The sequence below is a fragment of the Acipenser ruthenus genome, chromosome 2, assembly GCF_902713425.1.
Source record: "Acipenser ruthenus chromosome 2, fAciRut3.2 maternal haplotype, whole genome shotgun sequence".
Classification (NCBI taxonomy): domain Eukaryota; kingdom Metazoa; phylum Chordata; class Actinopteri; order Acipenseriformes; family Acipenseridae; genus Acipenser; species Acipenser ruthenus.
This window is the reverse complement of record NC_081190.1, coordinates 97124311-97145383: the sequence shown is the minus strand read 5'-3', so window position 1 is coordinate 97145383 and position 21073 is coordinate 97124311. Positions and strand designations below refer to the sequence as shown.

The following is a 21073-nucleotide window of genomic DNA, read 5'->3' as shown; positions in this document are numbered from 1 at the left end:
TTTTTTTAATAGATTTGTTACAATACATACACTTGCTTCATGGAGAAACACTGTGCTTGGTAGATAGTTATACTGTCATGTTAGAGCGCTCTACCAATAGCCAGTGTAGGCATGCTGAATTTACTCAGAACCTTCTGGAGGCTTGGAGATGATGGAGCATATCCGAGTCCCGAAACCGCACATTTTATACCTTCAAACACTAACTGATGCATGGGGGTTATCTGTACAATTTGGTTACTGTATCAGTCTGTTTTGCAGATATTTTATTAATGTAGCATGGTTCTAAACTGACAGCTATGTCCAAACCAGGTTAATAGGTTTAAAAAGATTACATGTGTGAGATGCAAGGAAAAAGGTGTTAATTGATTTGATTTAAATCATTTTCTCACGTCTTGCATCAACGCTTAAAAAATGCTCAGTTTCATTCTTTGTGTTACTGATTGAAGTGATAAAAAATGCTGCTTAATCAGAGAGCAGGGCAGGCCTCCCAACCCAGCCAGATGGTTGACAAGGGAAGGCATTAGATTTTTTTTGGGCTTGTCAGCTCTTCTTTGTGTCAGTGCTTACAACAGCACTGTTACTTGAGTATGATGGTTTCCAATTAGCTGGGGTGGGGGTGGTGTCACGAAAGATGTTAATCGTGAATGCTTTCCTTTTACATTACATTGTATCTCTGTCCTTGGTCGTGCACCACACTCTGTACAAAGCTGACTTGAACCTTAAACTGTGTTTTCCCAGAGAGCTCTGGTTAACTGCGGTGGGACCACAGTAAGGGCGGATATGTAAAAAGGCGGATAAATTAATCCTGCTTTAAATACCATTATACACAGATATAACGACTATTATTATTGTTTTGAGATTCAGCTTTTATGAGGGAGCTCCCCTAAATCCCTTGTTTAGAAAGATTCAGGGTATTAATGCTTGTGACAGAGTAGCTGTCTGCTGTGTGGCTGCGTGCATTTGCTGCTGAGTGACAGGCAGGAGATCGAGGCAGAGGTTTAAGTTGATACGCCCTGCAGGCGAACAGGGTTTATTTACATATCAACACACTGAACAGCTCACGTGACACTACCAGCAATGGCAGTGCACAGAGCACATACAACACAGTGTACGAAAACTTTGGTAGGATCTACAATCTCTGAACTAATCTTCTCTGATTAATAATAAACTAACGTTGCTGATGAGATTGATCATGGTGGATATGTGATGGGCGGATACGTGACGGATTACTGTACATAGTTTAAAAAAATTCCAAGCAGTAATAAAATATAGTGAGCAAAGTTTTACAAAATCGTAATAATAATAATAATTAATATTTTTTTCTCAAGTGACAACTACAGTAGTTTAACCTATTTTGACTATTTTTGCCTCAACTATTTGGCACGTTAGTAGTCGTTCTACCCCCAATGTGAAGTTTCTTCTTCAGTATAAAATGTGTTTTTCTGTTTTTTTAAAATTTGGTTCAGACCCCATTAGTTTCATCGCTGGTCTTCAGTTTTCATACAGATGAGAAGCACACAGTGCTACATCATCAGTGGTGTCATAAAGAAACAGACGATAATGCTCTCAGAATGCAGCGTGGACTATAAGTTACTGCATTTGACTTTGCTAGTTGCACTACAGGAAAGCCCCATTATAAATATATAGCCTACAAGTCAAAATGAAAGGGGTTTAATGCAAAGAATGGGACAGCAAATTGCCTGTGTCATATAATGTGCTGTAGTAAAAAAATATAATTAAAAAAATTATAATAATTGCAGGGTCACAATTAAGTTCAAGTAACAATATAAATAGTTAGTGGGTGGAAAAACTAAGTAATACAGCAATATTATAAAATGCATATTTCCTTTTAATAAGCAACCATGTAAAGCCCTTTAATTTGCACACAACTAGCTACAGTACATAATTTAGCTGTGTTGTTGAAAGTAATTCTTTTTTTTATCATCCACACAGCTTTATAGTATAGATTTTAATTACAAATCCTGAGCTTGCAGCCCATGTTACATTTATTTTCTTCCCTTGGTGGAACTGTAAATGTTATTGCAATTTGAATGTGACCTTTTTATGAATCTAAAAAAAAAAAGTACGGGGGAAGGCATGTGAAAATCCATTTGTTTCTCATTATCAGTAACACAAAAAACTGTGAACATCTCTTCTGTGTCTGTCTCGGTTATTGATGTGGTGTGAAAGTGCCTTGGATAACTAGTTACAGCAGATTATATTGCTTTTATTGGCGTTAAAGGGGAGGCTTTTTAAAAAGGTGTAAGCACTGAAATAATGCGAACTCGCTTCTTGTAATGCAGGTACTGTAGCGTAAAGGGCTTAGAAGTTCATATCCTGTGAGCTTGTTTCAGAACCCACAGAATCTTGTAATTCTGTAAAAACAAAAGCAACCGAAGCCCCCCTTTTTTTAATGAATACAACATAGATCTGGTTTAATAAACATTTGCATTGTTGCATTTGCTTTAGAAAATGAATATAAAGAATAACGTAGTATTGTGTCCTTGACAGCCATTAATACATTTGTTTTACAACAGGTCACACAAAAATAACATTTTGCATTCATTTGTACTAGTAAAAACATATATATATACATATACTGTACATATATAAACCTATACTGTACAGTAGAAAAGGATAACGTAGCCAACGCAATGTCAGTTACAACAACTTTTGTTAATTTTTTATTTTAAGCATACACTGCTTAAAAATGTAGCACAACTTAAATTGTTCACTTTATCAAAAAAATAGACATCATAAGTATATGAAAATTCCGGTTATTAAATTTTTCAAACTTGAATTTGTTACTAACAAAAGATGGCACAGTAATCCATTTTGGCTTCAAAATGCCGCCAAATACACCCACAACCAATGCAGATTAAGCAAGGTAAACAAAAATTACATTTTTAGTAATAATAATATAATGTACCGACCCGGCTGTCTGCGCTAGCTAAGAGGACTTGTTTTGCTGTTTGGACTTGGAGAGAGTGTTGAGCAGCATGGGGCACCCCTAATAATATATATATATATATATATATATATATATATATATATATATATATATATGTATATGTATGTGTGTGTGTGTGTGTGTGTGTGTGTGTGTGTATATATATATATATATATATATATATATATATATATATATATATATATATATAATGTATATATATATATATATATAATGTGTATATATATAGTAAATGAGCAGCATTGAATATTAAGTTATTGAACACTAGTGAAAGTTCAGATCCAAATCATCTAACTACTATACCAGTCTTCTAAACACTTACTTAAGAACACTTCATTTGTGCTTTTTTTAGCTGAAGATTAGAAGCACATCAAAACTCTACTGTATAGCTTATTGCTATTGGATGTTGCTCTAAGTCTCAGTGAAGTTCTATTGTCCTGTATGCACTCTATCATATTCTGTCTTTATCTGTCAATCATGACTTTCTGTATTGCTTTGCAGAAACCATAATGACATACACAGTATTTTTGTGTCAGCTTTAGCAAGTAGCCAGCTTCTGTTGGCTCTCTCGTGTTGTTTTACTGTGTGTCATCATTACAAAACAGCAGCTACCACTGAGATGGAGCCTTGTTTTGTAGGGGCGGCTGAAAAGGGACTTTGTGGTTTAGAGCGAATGGGTCCTTTTGGAAGCAATCAACAGGAAATGTTATATAACAAGCCCTACTTTTTAACTTCGATTCAAGTGCTGTACACACACCCTTGATTTTATTTTAAGTTAGCAGAAAGGAGGACTGTAGCTCAACTTTTTTTATTTTTATTTTTTTCCCCCCCTCAAGAATGAAAAGTACAGGCAGATATGGTTTACAATTTTTTGACAGTTAACAGTTTTTTTGTCTGCTATGGGGCAAAGTCCCGTGGTCAAGACTGCCTATGAGCTGGTGAACTTTGCCCCCTCCAGAAAAGCTGATGGCCCATTCCACCAGGGGCCTTGCAACTTCGTGGGCTTTATTCCAGGGTGCATCTGTCAAGGACATATGCAATGCAGCGGTGTGGGCTACTCCCCATACCTTCACTAGTTTCTACAGACTGAATGTCGTGGATCCACAAAACCCTGGTTTTGGAACTAGAGTGTTATGGGCGGCTTCCCAGTCAACCCTTACAACACAGGCATAGAGGTGAAATTCTCGGCTTAGCTTTTTAGCATTCTGGTCGTTCTGCAATCTTGGCTTTGCGACGGCTTTAGTACACTCACCCATTCAGTAATTGTTATATTTTGTATTTGAAAGAGAACATTAGGTTATTATCATAACCCTGACTCCCTGAAATAGAAATGTAACCATTAACCTTCAAGGTTGCTGCATCCATGATTGCAGCAGACTTGAAGGAAAAATGACGCTGAGATCTGTGAGCGCAATCCTTTTGATCCCCCAGGGGAGGGGTCACGACTGTGTCACAGGATCAAAGAGCAGCTTTGCTATACAATATTCAGGATTCAGGTCTTTAGGAGGTAAATACCCAGTTGGTAATGGTTACATTTCTATTTCAGGCAACCTGGGTTATGATAATAACCTAAAGTTTTCCAACTTCTCAACTCACTTCCTGGTTTGCCAATAAAGCTTATTGAATACAAGACCCTTAAATATCTTAATACAAACAATGAGAAGGCAAACACTAATACACAACTGCAAAGCAAGCTTAATGCTAACAAGAGAGTTTAACCAATTGACGTATTTGCCTTTTAACAGTATGTTTCATATCATTACACCGTGTAACAAATATTTTTTTTTTTTGGTTCCTGGGTAGTAAGTGTTATTTCCTAATTGCTTATGCCTCAAAAGTATAGAAAATGGCTATTATTCCCCACATACTTTGCTTTTGTGACCAGGACAGTGATATTTTGAAATTTACCTATTTTCCAGAACATTCCAGATAGATTCAGTGCTGAGTAAACTTGGAGTAACTTCTAGAACTTTCCAGTAATATAAATAGTCGTATAAATACAGGGGCCTTAAGCCCACCAGTTCAGTTTAGTTCCAGCTGCCTAAGTGGATACATATCTGCATTTTTCTGAGATGGCATCAAGAGGCTGCAAGCATCCGGCAGACGCATTTTGCTATGTCTGCGGCCAATTTATCAAGACAAGAGCGAAAAAGTACTCCGTGGAAGCATCTGCTAAGATGTGTGAGGCCTACAAGGCATATTTCGGCATGCCTGTCGGGGATCAAGACAAACCCTGGGCACCTCATTTCACCTGCGAGCACTGCAAAAAAACTCTGGAAGGTAAGATGGACAATTGTTGCTCGGAATTTTATGTTATAAAATTTGTTAATTTTTAAAATTGTAAAAGTTTTTAATTTTAAAATGTTTTACAATTTTCAATGTTATTGAAAAAATATATCGTATATGAAAAATGTTGCGAGAATCTCTTACACATTAGTCATGGGTGAAATAAATGTATTTTTGTAGGATGGTACAGAGGGGAAAAGAGAGCCATGAAGTTCGCTATCCCAAGAATTTGGCGGGAACCCACTGACCATTCAAGCAACTGCTACTTCTGCATGGTGGATCCTTCCAAACGTCGGACTGGCAAGAATGCACCTGCTATCACGTATCCGGACCTTCCTTCATCCATCGCCCCGGTGCCACACTGCCATGAGCTCCCCGTACCCACTCCTCCGGAGAGAGAGCTGCCGTCTTTAGAAGAGAGCAGCAAGTCAGAGAGCGAGGAAGACGTTGTAGATCCAGATGACAATTTCAGAGGTGGAGCTGAGGAGAGAAACCCATACTACCCCAACCAAAAAGACCTCAACGACTTGATTAGAGATCTTGGTCTCACCAAGTCCAATGCCGAGCTTTTGACGTCTAGGCTCAAGCAGTGGAACTTGTTGGATGAAAGTGTGCAAGTCGCAGATCAGAGGAAGTGTCACCAACCTTTTTCCAGCTTCTTCACCCGTCAAGATGGGCTCTGCTTCTGCCACAATGTGACCAGTCTGTTCGAGGCAATCGGAATCGCCTGTAACCAGAATGAGTAGCGCCTCTTCATTGACAGCTCATCCAGGAGCCTCAAAGCCGTGCTGCTCCATAATGGTAACAAGTACCCGTCTCTTCCCCTGGCTCACTCGGTGCACCTCAAAGAGGATTACAACAGCATCAAGACCTTGCTGGACGCCTTGAAGTATGATGAGTATGGCTGGGAGGTCATAGGAGACTTCAAAATGGTGGCATTCCTGATGGGTCTCTGTCACAAAGACGGCCAGAGTGGGTGGCGTCAGACCAGACAGGAATTCAAACAAAGACAGTGGTTGTGATGAGCTGAGTGCAATGGCTGCACTCAGCGTTTATTAACAAATAAAAGGGTTGAAACGGTACACAAAACAGGACACGGCACTTGCGCCAAAATAAACAGACATACAAAACGACTAAACACTAAACAGACGGTGCAGGACAGACGAACAAAACACGGTGAGCAGATTACTACTACGACTACTTCTTCTTATTATTCTTTTTAACATTTACCTCCGCTCCAATCCCGTTCTCCACTCACCGAACACCTAACCACCAGTGAGTGAAAATGTGTCTCTATATATACTGTTGTGCTGGGATTCAATTACTAATTAATTATTCACTTGAATCCCAGCACGTGAATTAATTCTGTGCAACCCCGTGCTCGCATATTATATTTTAAATGCACGTGCGTGATGTGCAATCCCGTGCCTAAATACAAATCTACACTTTTTAAATATACGTGAAACACAGACCCGTTTATATCCCGTGTACCAATCTATACACCGACACTAACACACGCACGCAACATACAACACAGAACAAGCAAATGCACACAGGGGCGGGGCACTTTGCCACAGTCTCCAAGGCGGTTTTACCAAGTTTCCCTGCTATCTTTGCCTTTGGGACAGCAGGGACACCAAGGCGCACTACCACAGGCAGGACTGGCCACAGCGGACCGAGTTCTCTGTGGGGAGGAACAACGTCAAGTGGGAGCCACTGGTGGACCCCCAGAAGGTGCTGATGCCACCACTGCACATCAAATTGGGCCTTATGAAACAATTTGTCATAGCTCTAGATAAGGAGTCGGCAGCCTTCAAGTACCTTCAAGACTTCTTCCCTAAGCTGTCTGAGGCAAAGGTCAAAGCCGGTGTCTTCGTCGGACCACAGATAAAGAAGATCCTGGAGTGCAATGAATTCCCCAAGAAGCTCACTAGTAAGGAGAAAGCGGCTTGGAACAGCTTTGTCGCAGTGGTTCGGGGCTTCCTGGGCAATCACAAGGCCGAAAACTATGTGGAGCTGGTTGAGACTCTGGTGAAGAACTACGGCACAATGGGCTGTAGGATGTCCCTCAAAGTCCATATCCTTGATGCTCATCTTGATAAATTCAAGGAGAACATGGGAGCGTATTCGGAGGAGCAAGGCGAGAGCTTTCACCAGGATATACTGGACTTTGAACGCCGCTACCAAGGACAGTATAACGAGAACATGATGGGAGACTACATTTGGGGGCTGATTCGTGAAAGTGATTTACAGTATAATCGTAAATCTCGAAAAACTACTCACTCCTAAATCTTTTGTAGTAATTTTTGTATTACTTTAGTATAAATACATGTTAATTTGGATTCATATGTTGTTTTTTCTGACTTTATGTGAACGAAAAGACACAAATTCGCCCATTTTCTCATTGGAAATAGGTAAATTTCAAAATATCACTGTCCTGGTCACAAAAGCAAAGTTTGTGGGGAATAATAGCCATTTTCTATACTTTTGAGGCATAAGCAATTAGGAAATAACACCTACTACCCAGGAACACAAATTGTGTTACATAGTGTTATTAATTATTATTATTATTATTATTATTATTATTATTATTATTATTATTATTATTATTATTATTAATAATAAGTGTAATCATTTTGAATATATAGTCACGCCAAGCCAAATGTTTTTAATTAAGAGCCTAAGAAATGAATCTCTTGCTCAAATTGTAATTGTCGTGACCTTTTCATTCATGCAGCAGTGTGGAGTAGTGGTTAGGGCTCTGGACTCTTGACCGGAGGGTTGTGGGTTCAGTCCCCAGTGGGGGACACTGCTGTTGTACCCTTGAGCAAGGTACTTTACCTAGATTGCTCCAGTAAAAACCCAACTGTATAAATGGGTGATTGTATGTAAAATAATGTGATATCTGTATAATGTGAAATAATGTATAATGTGATATCTTGTAACAATTGTAAGTCGCCCTGGATAAGGGCGTCTGCTAAGAAATAAATAATAATAATAATAATGCATGAATTGAGGATCTGTTCATGTTCAAGATGATCTTGTTGGTGAACTGTACAAAGCTCTTTGAATTGGCTGTTTTTAAATAGAAGGTGATAGCTTCAGTAATAATTTTATCAACATTAAGACAATGTCACTTTGGGTTAAGATTTGTTAAAAGTAAAAACAAACAGATGAAACTGCTGTTGTTACCTACTGTAGTAAAAGTGTTAGTACAATATAGGGAAAGTATGACAGTTGCACTAACTCTGTAGTTTTGTATTTATTTGCATATGCTGTATAACTTAAACACGAGGCTCTTGCCAGTATTTAAGGTTCTTACTGGAATCTCACAGCCTGTTTTTGTACTGTACGTGAACCTGACAGGTTCCTGCCGGATAAAGCTGAGTGTGCAGAATAGGGCAGGTTGACAGATTGCGTTGGGCAGTGAAGTCCAAGTAGCATATTGTGTTTTTCAGCACCTAACACATTGTTTCTGTAAGCACCCTGTGTGGGGACAACAAAGACATGCCAGCACTGAGGCTCAACAATAGCACTGCAGTATTGATTTACAGAGCACAGACAAAATAATTAACATCGTTGCTTGTTCTGCAATTCAATGCACTATTCTAAACTTGCAAGTATCCATTTGACACAGCTTAACCATACATCAAAGCAAGTTTAAAGTTTAAAATAATAATAAACGATGAAGAGGTTGCGATTCAAACAAAATTGAATTTTACTCACTTATGTGTGTGTGTTTTTGTTTGTGTTTTTTTGTGTTCGTTTTTTGTTTAGTTTAACGACTCATAGTTTGTCAGGGTGTAAAACTCTGATTTTATAGGTTGTCTATTTAAATCATTATCTGATTAAGACCCAGACAGTGGTTTAATTGAGTAATATAGGGGGTGAAACGAAGATGTTAGCTGGTCTAGAATGACATTTGTTGTGCACACCTACTATTTGTGTTATTATTTTTTGTTTTGTGTATGTAGTATATAAAAAGAAAATAAGCTTTTTTGAAAATTATAAATGTTCTATCTTTTGAGGAGTTGTTTTTTACTCTATATTGGAGAATCCTGTGTACTTTGCACTTTGAGCCACCTGGTGGTCAAATGCTGTAATGGTGTTTATTATGAACTACAGTCAGCACTCGGATATCCGTTATCCAGATAAACGTCAGTCATGTTTTACCGTCCTTGTATTTAAGAATAAAATCAATCCCGTCAAGCGATTAAAAAAAAGAATCGCAATTAATCTCACGATTTAAAAAAATTAATCTTAGTTAATCTCAGTTTTAATCACATATTAAATTGTTACAGTTACATTTAATTTTAATTTGTTTTTATTACTGATGCTCTTCTAGGAAATTAACTGTTAAAAAACCTGTCATCATATCCAAAAACTGCAAACTAACAATTGCTAGGTTCCGTGACTAACCTTCTATTTAAACAATAACCGCACTTAGACACTCAATCCAATGTTGCCGCGGCCGGGATGGAAGTACGGTGTGCCGAATGGCTAAAGACACAGCAATGCGATTAACGCGCATTAAAATAATTAATCTCTCAAAGAATTAACGAGATAATCACAGAAGTTAACTACGATTAATTGACAGCCCTAATATATATATATATATATACAGTACTGTGCAAAAGTTTTAGGCAGGTGTGAAAAAATAGTTGATGTTAATAGTTTATATTTATCAATTAACAAAATGCAAAGTGAGTGAACAGAAGAAAAATCTACATCAAATCAATATTTGGTGTGACCACCCTTTGCCTTCAAAACAGCATCAATTCTTCTAGGTACACTTGCACATAGTTTTTGAAGGAACTCGGCAGGTAGGTTGGCCCAAACATCTTGGAGAACTAACCACAGTTCTTCTGTGGATTTAGGCAGCCTCAGTTGCTTCTCTCTCTTCATGTAATCCCAGACACACTCGATGATGTTGAGATCAGGGCTCTGTGGGGGCCATACCATCACTTCCAGGACTCCTTGTTCTTCTTTACGCTGAAGATAGTTCTTAATGACTTTCACTGTATGTTTGGGGTCGTTGTCATACTGCAGAATAAATCTGGGGCCAATCAGATGCCTCCCTGATGGTATTGCATGATGGATAAGTATCTGCCTGTACTTCTCAGCATTGAGGAGACCATTAATTTTGACCAAATCCCCAACTCCATTTGCAGAAATGCAGCCCCAAACTTGCAAGGAACCTCCACCATGCTTCACTGTTGCCTGCAGACACTCATTCGTGTACTGCTCTCCAGCCCTTCGGCGAACAACCTGCCTTCTGCTACAGCCAAATATTTCAAATTTTGACTCATCAGTCCAGAGCACCTGCTGCCATTTTTCTGCACCCCAGTTCCTGTGTTTTCGTGCATAGTTGAGTTGCTTGGCCTTGTTTCCACGTCGGAGGTATGGCTTTTTGGCCGCAAGTCTTCCATGAAGGCCACTTCTGACCAGACTTCTCCGGACAGTAGATGAGTGTACCAGGGTCCCACTGTTTTCTGCCAATTCTGAGCTGATGGCACTGCTGGACATCTTCCGATTGTGAAGGGAAGTAAGCATGATGTGTCTTTCATCTGCTGCAGTAAGTTTCCTTGGCCGACCACTGCGTCTACGGTCCTTAACGTTGCCCGTTTCTTTGTGCTTCTTCAAAAGAGCTTGGACAGCACATCTGGAAACCCCTGTCTGCCTTGAAATTTCTGCCTGGGAGAGACCTTGCTGATGCAGTATAACTACCTTGTGTCTTGTTGCTGTGCTCAGTCTTGCCATGGTGTATGACTTTTGACAGTAAACTGTCTTCAGCAACCTCACCTTGTTCGCTGAGTTTGGCTGTTCCTCACCCAGTTTTATTCCTCCTACACAGCTGTTTCTGTTTCAGTTAATGATTGTGTTTCAACCTACATATTGAATTGATGATCATTAGCACCTGTTTGGTATAATTGTTTAATCATACACCTGACTATATGCCTACAAAATCCCTGACTTTGTGCAAGTGTACCTAGAAGAATTGATGCTGTTTTGAAGGCAATGGGTGGTCACACCAAATATGGATTTGATTTAGATTTTTCTTCTGTTCACTCACTTTGCATTTAGTTAATTGATAAATATAATCTATTAACATGTCTATTTTTGAAAGCATTCTTACTTTACAGCATTTTTTCACATATAAACAAATTAATGCACGTACCAAAGCCCATCACTTCCATGTTACAATTTATCTGAATATCCGTCACAGCCTGTGTTGTGTTTTTTTTTTTTTTATATATCTTTGATCTTTTGTTGCTTTTGTGCATTTTCATTTGCAAGTGAACTGTGACATTAGGGCCTTATCGAGCACTGTATTGTGCAATTCTGAATACTGACTTTGGATACTGTTTTAATTCTGGAAACCATTTTTTTTTTTTTTTGTTTAATCTTTTAGTTTTGCTTAATTGCATTGCCTTTTACGTTTTATGCAGTTCTGTGCATGGATAACATTTAGATTTTATTTTAATGTCGTTAATGGAAATTTTACATACCACAATACGTACCGGATTTAAAAGTATGTACTGTATTACAGTTAACGTGTTGTCTCTAGTTTTGGCAAGTGATATTTTCAGAATCGTATCATTGTGAATTAAAATACTACTTGAAAATACTATACTGTTGAAAATATAGTACTGTACCAACAAAACCAATACAGTACATCTAAATCGAAGCCTGCTTATTTTAAAACACAGTCCTTTCAGATATGTGTTTTTTGTGTTCCCTGAAAAACGGACAAGGGTTGGAACGGGCCAAAATGAAGTAATCAGATATGCGTCACATGCGTTTAACTATCACTGAAGTCAAAATTTTATAGGGTCGGCTATGTGAGTGCTGACTGTATAAGGGCGTCTGCTAAGAAATAAATAATGTATAAAAGAGATTGCCATAAGAATGTTTACAAATGAGAGGAGGGCATTTGGCCAATCTATGGTCTTCCGTTTCCTAGTAGATAAAGTTGGGTCTTGAAGGATCCCAGTCATTCAGCATGAACAACATGACTAGGTATCCTCTTTCATATCCTCTCCACTCTCTGTGTGAAGAAGTGTCTCCTTCCCACTCTCCGTAGTTTATCTCCACTTTCCAGCTGTGTGCTCCGTTCCTGGTTTCTGGGCTGAGCAAAAACTATTAAATAGGGTTAGGGTTAAGGTTAGCTTTGTCATCTCCTTTTTAAGGTTCAATCAAGTCCTCCCATATTCTTCTTTGTTGTAGAATAAATACATTCATGGTTTTCTTCATAGTTAATTCCTTTAATCCCTGGGATTATTTATAAGTCTTCCTCTGAAGTGCAATATATTGCATTTCTGGCAGTTGCATGATTGAGATACAAAGGGCCCCATTTTTCTTTTGTTTAAAAAGCAGAGTTCCTCTATCTGTCTGTTCTGTCCCCTGCACGGTATTTAAATATTGTGTGTGTTCATATTAAGTGCGATTTTTAAAAGTGCAAAACAACCATATTTATGACTAATTCTTAAACCCTTTCGGTTTCACACAACTGTAAAAGGGTGGCAAACTAGGGTACGATAGAACAATATACTGTGTAAATAACATATCAAATAGAAAATGCTCTATTTCGGTTATCTACAGGATAAGACTGTGAGTCATCTCTGCGGGGCTTTCCAATAAGTACATGTATACAGCACAGTACATACAGTGAATTCATGCATGTTTAACTGGTTGTTATTTCTTTTTAATGTGTACTGCGTATGTGGTGGCAGGCTAGTTACTCTTATTCTGCATCTTGTTTTTAGTAAACAGCATCAAAGGAAGAGAGTGTAACATCTGGGGCACGCATGTCCTTCATTGAGTCAGTAAATTGCTGTGTAGCAGTTTCAGATGTGCTTTAGACCAGGGATTTTCAACCGGAGGTCCGCGGCCCCCTAGGTGGCCTTAAGGTTTCAAGGGGTCCTCCAAAAATAAACCAGAGAATGTGTTCATTTTCCCTGCATGCTTATGACACGTTGAAACCTATTAGCGTCAGCATGTCATAAGCATGCACAGAAATTAATGCGTTCTCAGGTTACGTAATATGTTCACAGTTACATATGGTGTAATTTCAGCGGGAGCACGACAAAGCAGAGAAAAAATCGTTGGAAATGCACAGTAAATACCAGATATGGATACATTTTTAATTTGACGATCAGCATCAAAATAACAAAACCCACAGAATGATGATACAGCGAGGAAGTGGTGTTATGAGTAAAAAAACATAAAGCCGTTATTAACCCTGCACCTTTGGGCTACAAACCCCATTAGTGAGAATATTGAAGCTAAACTGCCACCCTCTGTCCCATCAAAGCTGTTAGAAGAGCTCATTGACATTTCATCAGACAGCTCCCTCAGAACCAAGTTCAGTGAAATGCTGCTGGAGACATTTTGGTGTGAGTGCTCTGATGAATTCAGCACTGCTTCTTCTGCAGCACTGAAAGTGTTGGTCCCATTCAGTACAACCTACTTATGAGAAACCAGATTTTCAGCCATGACATTAATGAAAACAAAGTACTGAGCCAGGATGAACATTGACCACAACATGCGTGTGGACTTGGCGAAGATACCTCCACCTCTTGATAGAAGTGTAGCTCAGCACCAGCAACAAGTTTCAGAAGCAAAAAAGGTTCAGAACCCCTGCTTTAGACCTGCTTTTCTGTGTTGGCATTGTGAACTGTCTGACCTCAACGTGCTGCGATCCTCAGTTTTATATTCCCATGAATCTCTGTCTGGTTACTGTGGCTCAGAATTTCCCAAATTGTCAGCAGACCTCTACTATTATTTTAGGTGTCAGTAGGGCATGGAGGTGAACTGAAAGAGATCTGACAAGACTGAGTGTTTAGTACTTCTTTGTGTGCTTAGATAAATTATTTTTAAAATGATTATCGTACGGCTCCCTTTCCCTGTCTCCTGACCTGGCTTATTGAGTGAAAACATGCTTTGAATAGGAGTGCACCAGCCTTAGTCGAAAGTAGGCACAGGAACATTATTGATACATTCAATGCTTCATAATACTGTGTGCCGTATTCAGTCGTTAAAGTTATACAGTTAGACATTCACAGTGACTTTTTTTTAAACCACATTATGCAATTGCCATGTTTTCATTAATTCAATTTATTTATTTATTAATTATGGCTCACTGCCATCTGTCTGCGTATTTTTTTTTCTTTTTCCAATCAGGCTATTTTCATTGTGCACATTCTTCCCTTCTTACTGATCTTTTTTTTTCAGAGCCTTCCGCCAGAAAACAAAAGATCAATTTTGAGCTGACTAAGCTCTCTCTCTTTCTCTCTCTCTCTCTCTCTCTCTCTCTCTCTCTCTCACACACACACACACACACACACACACACACACACACACACACACACACACAGCAGCACTTGGTTTCTGAGTGGGGAGGGTGTGGGTACAGAGTGGGTAGCTCGCTGTGAGCGCGTATGTGTTACTTTGGGGTTTAAAAAAAAAGAAAAAATTGAAGTGGCCGCCATATGCCAAGGATCTTTTTTATTTATTTATTTTTATGTCATGCTGAAGTGTAATATAGCCGAGCAGCTAGATGGGGAGCTCTAATTTGCTGAACAAAGACTTGCCTTTAGGTAAACATTTTCACTTTTAATTCTGCATGGGGCTGTGGGATCTTGGCGTACTGTATGCACAGTTTTTTGTACAAAATGTTCTTGCTCTCCCCCCCCCCCCCCCCCCCCCAGCTTTCTCTCTCTCTCTCTCTCTCTCTCTCTCTCTCTCTCTCTCTCTCTCTCTCTCTCTCTCTCTCTCTCTCTCTCTCTCTCTCTCTCTCTCTCTCTCTCTCTCTCTCTCTCTCTCTCTCTCTCTGTCTGTCTCTCTGTCTGTCTCTCTTATACACACACACTCACTTTATGCTTAGGCTTTCTTCTTTCTCTGCCTCTCCTTCCAATGTATAATTATTCACAATAGGGCTATGCAGATGTCCTGTACACTGTAAGAAAACAAGCCTTTTTTACATACTTCTGCTACTATACTAACAGCAAGTCCATCTGCTGCATTAATGTGTTTTTTATGGTTTCTTTTGTGTTGCTTTGTTGATTGTACACTCTTAATGTAGTTGTTTTAACACACTTTTAATGCACAGAGCTTGCCTCCCTTTAATTATGTTCTTTTTTTTTGATTGGGTGCTGTTCAAAGATTATGAAAGTCCAATTGACTAATTTAGGGCTAATGCACTTCCCTATTCACACACATACGTACCCCCCTCCCCCTATGTGAAAGGGAGTTCTATGGAAAAATTCATGAGTGCTTTTTTCTCTTTCATTTTGTATAAATGGGTCCCTTGTGTAGAGGATTTACTTTCTATTTTCTGTTCTGTGGTTCTAGAATCTAGGAAAGTAGTGTATGCTTTTTCCTTATTACTTAGACAATCTCTTCATGAAATAAAAACAGCATAAAATTACTGGAATGCAGAAGCTGTGGTTTTATAGTACATCATGAAATATTGCTGTCCACTTTCAAAATAATAAACGTCAGATTTGTTTTTAAGATTTTGTATATTTGAAAACTAAGACATTTACTAAAGCTGTAAATCTACTTTTTTGTTTGTTTTATAGATTAAATGTTTAAAACTATTGTGTAAACATGAATGGTAATTTACCATTTAAACTATCATACACATTTTCATTATATAAAAAAAGTAGACTTGACTTGGTATTTAGTTATCTTTTAATGTTACTATTGTATTTTTTATTTTTTATTTTACATTAGTGTTTATTTATCATTTTCAGTTACCATACTTTACCATAGTTTGTAGTGCATCAAGATACTGTTCTTTTTTAAAATTATTCGAGTTCCTGAAGAAATTGGAAAACGAATACAAAAAAGTGAAATACCACACCATTTAGGATTATTTCCATTTCCCATTTAAACATTTGACCTGTTAGAGCCTTAGCATTTATCTAGCGATCCAGCTGCCATTTAGAGTCGATGCCTGAACACAAATTTAAAGGTCTCGAGTATCCAAACAAAGGCAGTGTGGTATTTATTAGCGTTGTAAGTGTACTGCATGGATAGCTGAACCGGGAGCTTTCTTTATTGAACTTCAGGCAGCAGCAAGTATAATGCTTCATTTGGCAGATTATAAAAAAAAAATCGGACTTTTTAAAACCTGCCTCAGAGAGGATAAACAAATACTGTACATGTTTAGGTAGCAAAAACAACACTACATACTGTAGGCTAAGCAATTAAAAGTTGAAGCATGCAGAACATTCATGACAGTATTTCTCTTGCTTTAGTTGTGAACGTTTGACTTCTCAGAGTCTTGGCCTCAAACATGTACTGTAATAAATAGTGATCACTGTCCCATTAAACTGATCATTTGAACATGGGTTTATAAGATAACAGTCTTTGTACATATAGAAAAATAAATAAATATATCAATTGTATGCAGCATTTGTCATTCTGATGTCAAAATAATGATTCAGATGTTCTGCAATGCAGAATTACAGAGCTGAGATTATGTATGTTTTTTGATAATACTACAGCTAACGTTTTAGGGGATTTAGTCCGTGAACATCAACAATATTCTGCAGCTCAAATGAATTATCTTAGATTTGTTGAATCTGATGCAATAATTACTCAATGCTGTTTTAAGGCACTATATTTGAAAGAGAGAGAAAGGTGAATACTTGAATACAGTTGGTTACATTATAAATAAACCATGTGGCAGAGGTACAATCATCGACAGGATTTTTTAATTTTTTGTCTCTTTTTTTTTTACTTTGGGGACCTGACGTAAAGCTTACAACACTTCCAATAATCCTGTGTTCCATGCCAGACAACATTATACCATTTTTAATATCACACACTGAGTCATGGTTTTCAACAGTCTCCCACTTATACCTTTTATTTATATGTTTTATTTGTTGATACATATAGTGGAACATGTACAAACACAGTTACATTTCGAACAATAATAGTAGTGGATGGTGAGGTTTTCTTTATACTGTAGCTTAGTTCTTATGGTTACACATTTACAAAATCTGTTTTATTTTTAACACTTAAACTGCAGCTGTTACTCAGTAAGGAAGGCTTCACACTATAACCTATTCTACAGTAATTCTAGCATGTGATTTATTTAATCTTCTAGTCAGAAAATCATACTATAGTATACTCAGCCTCAGTTTCATATTTTCCCTTTACTCATAAACTATATTTATTTTCATATTGCATGCCCCGGAAACTGGGATATTTAACTAAAATGCAGGGGCACAATTTATTAAGGGAAAGTGGTGAAAAAATAAGTCACCTTTTTCTTGGACTTTGTGTGTATGTCTCATAGAGAGGATCAGCATTTCTGTAGCGACCCGTTGAATAATACTGCATGATTTGTTGTGTGAGACCTGGAGGGACCCGAGCTGGAAACTTCTGACTGCTTTATTTAAAAAGCAGGTACGACTTGTATTGCTCTATTGTGTACAGTAAAGCTTTTTTTTTTTTAAACTTATAAGCTATTAAAATGTTTTGTTTTTTGGTTTTGGTTTGATCACTTGGCATGCAGCTGTAGGGTATGCAGTCGATGTACATACTGTATAACATAAGTTTGCAGAATATCTCTTCTGTATATTTTTAATTTAAAACCTACGTATACTGTCACTACTATACTGAGCATCAAAAGAAACTTATCACATATATTTGGATAAAATTCACTAGATGTGATCGAAAAATGACAAACTCTGGTTTAGAGCAGGTGCACTGCCTTTTTATTGTGCTGATTTAACAATTGACATCACGAAGATGCTGCATAATCTTGGGCAGGTGTTGTGACTCTTGGTCTCCCAGTTCATGGCCATTGACAGAGTGTGTCCGCTTATACCGTCTCGCCAGGTTTGAAATTGCTGGCTGTGAGCACCCAAGACCAGCCTCCTGCACAAAGGCGCTGCTCTCTTGACAGACGTGGCATATTGTTTTTATTCTGTGATTTTCTTTATTGCTTTTATTCAAGCTTGCAGTTCAACAGCTGAAATCACTCTATATCCAGTGTCCAATCAACTGTCTCACTAATTAGGTGATTTAAGTGCATATGCTTCAGTCATAGTCACTAAAGCGTGTCATGGTCAAGGATGAATGATCGAGTGATTAAAAAGAAACCAAACACATTTAGTCAATGTCCATCATTGATGTACCTTATTTTTTTTCGAAAATAAATGTGTTATAATAGTGATAAGTTTCTTTTGATGCTCTGTATATATATATTTAGCTGTAGTATTTGACATAAAGCTTTGCGTTTTAATGTGTGAAAACTAATGATCAGATAATGCTGCCAAAATTAATTTATTCTCTTTTGACCTGCTTTCGCAGCAGTAAAATTAATTGCCTCCTACATTATAAAAATAACCTGTTTGCAGCTACAGCGCAGAGCTCTGAGAAGTGTAAGATGCAGATCAAGTCATAGGCTGTCAGTAAGGCCACACTGTGGAAACTGATGATGTCACAGGAACGGGCAAAGGATTCAGTTCTGCATAGGCCTGGCTGTTTTGTACAACCGAGCTGCATCAGGACCATACCGAGCCCTTGCAGTGCGGTTGAGGGGACCCCGGATTGTTTTTCCACAGCAGAGCCGAGCCGTGCTACTGACCAACGGTACAGCTATAACTTGTATCGCTGTATTTTGTAAATATATTTAGGAACTGGACAAGCTGCTCCTAATTTCCAGGAACCTGCTACGGCTGTCCAAGTTTAGCGGACAAGCGATAGGCAGGAAACTGGCAGCATTGGTGACTGCGCGCAGGCAGCTCTGGCTCTCCCAAGCACGCATGCTTGACGGAGATAAGACTGCACTGCTGGACGCTCCGGTCGCTCCAGGCCACACATTTGGCCCGGTGGTAGACGAGATGCTACAGCAATCTCACCGCACAAGAGAGTCCACCAAGGAATTGGTGCGTCTTCTCCCTAAGAGACCCCTCAACCACGTAAGCCTGCAGCTCAGTGCTCCCATCTCAGGTGGTACCGCCAGGAGGCAGCCCACAACCGTGTTCCTTGGAGGCAAGCGTCCTTTCAAGCACCCTGTGCCTAGGCAACAGGTGCAGACTGTGCCTCAAGCGAAGCAGCAGCCCTAGGACATTGCTGCCACAAGCCCAGGTCTCCTTCTCCAGAAGCCATTTGGACTACTGGGAACAGTGCACCACAGACCCCTGGGTGCTCAATGCAGTGCAAACTGGTTACTCCCTCCACTCTCCACTCACCTCCGCTAACCGGGTAAGTAAAATGCAGGCATTCTGTATATCGAAAGCCTGTCTGTTTTTCAGAGGCCAGAACGAAGGTCACACTTCGTACTAACCCGGCTTTTCTGCCGATAAACTATCTCGGCTTTCCACATTAACCAGTCGGTGGAACTGGAGGCTTTCCATCCCCCTCCTTTCCAATCTGACAGGGAGCACCAGCTCCATACGCTTTGCCCAGTGCGTGCATTAGCGTATTATGTGGACAGAACTAAAAGCTGGAGGCAGTCAGAACAATTTTTTGTCTGTTACGGAGCTAGGTCACAGGGACAGGCTCTGTCTAAACAGCATCTATCCAAATGGATAACAGGCGCAATACAGACTGCTTATGAACTGGCCAGTCTGCCCCGCCCGAAGCTCACCGGCCATTCCACCAGGGGTCAGGCGACTTTGTGGGCTTTATTTCAAGGTGCATCGATCCAGGACATATGTAGTGCAGCAGTTTTGGCTTCGGCCCATATGTTTGCCAGGTTCTATCGACTGAATGTCGTGAGCCCGCAGAATCTTGGATTTGATGCTAGATTACTGAGGTGCGGCTTCCCAGTCCACCCTCACGACAGAACGTTAGAGGTGAGTCTATTCTAATGTTTTTCAGTTTACTGGAAATACTGTTTGTAGCACAAAGTGGTGTTGGTTAGCTTTGTAGCTCAGTGTTATGTACCATGGCCTTGTGACAGTTGGTTATACTCATAGAACATTAGGGTGAGTCTAGACTAATGTTTTTATGCCAGCTATGATGGTATTGATTCAGGCACAAGGCGGTTTGGCTTGTCCTGTGCAGTTGTGTTCTGTATGCTCCATGTCCTTGCAACAGCTTGGATATACTCACCCATTTTGTAATGGTTAATATTCCCTAGTTGACAGGGAATGTTAGGTTATTATCATAACCCTGGTTCTGAAATAGGAATATTAACCATTAACTTCCAGGTCACGGGGGCGGAGCAGCACTCTGTCACCCTCCTCTGACGAGTGTCTTCGGTATAAAGTTTTCAGGTTCGGGTGTCTTAAAGGGAAACACCGGTTTTTTAATGGTTAATATTCCTATTTCAGGGACCAGGGTTATGATAATAATCTAACAATTTATTTTCAATTTTATTCTGTGTAAACCTATAGTAAAAAGTGTGCTGATAAGATTATAGAGATGATTAAACAGGAGGTTTAATTTAAATGGGAGGTAGAGGATTTTTAGACCACACATTACTGTAACTATTCAGGCAGTACTGTAAATGTTGGCCTGAAAAACAAAGTGTACACATTACAGGATTATTCTAGAATTTGTGATATCTATGAATACATGTGCTTGTGTTACCTAAGCAATATTTAGTATTTTCTGTCAGAACATCATAGATACAAGTGTGTTAAAATAAATAAATTGTCATTGTGGTGGTGGTTAGTGTTTTTATAGTGTCCATTGTGAGTACTTCAAAGTTTTGCTGGTATATTTGAAATCCAAATCAAGTGGCTTATCTGTCAGTTGTTGTCAATCAACATGTTTTGTGCAAGTACTGTATCAAATTACTTCAAAACGCAACACAATAATCACATTTAAGTGAATCCCAAACCATAA

At 38.9% G+C, this 21073-nt stretch overlaps 1 protein-coding gene across 12 annotated transcripts in view; it reads left to right on the top strand.

Moving 5' to 3' along the window:
- The window catches only part of LOC117409559 (C-terminal-binding protein 1-like), a 164254-nt gene that overhangs the window by 105330 nt on the left and 37851 nt on the right, over positions 1-21073 (top strand). The window contains exon 1 of one of the 12 annotated variants that reach the window (XM_034015799.3): positions 14664-14856. The exons of the other annotated variants lie outside the window; for them this stretch is intronic. Within the exon in view, the coding sequence (XP_033871690.1) occupies positions 14817-14856 (40 nt within the window). The 5' untranslated portion in view covers positions 14664-14816. Of the gene's footprint in view, positions 1-14663; positions 14857-21073 lie in introns of those variants that run through there. 12 annotated transcript variants of the gene reach the window in all.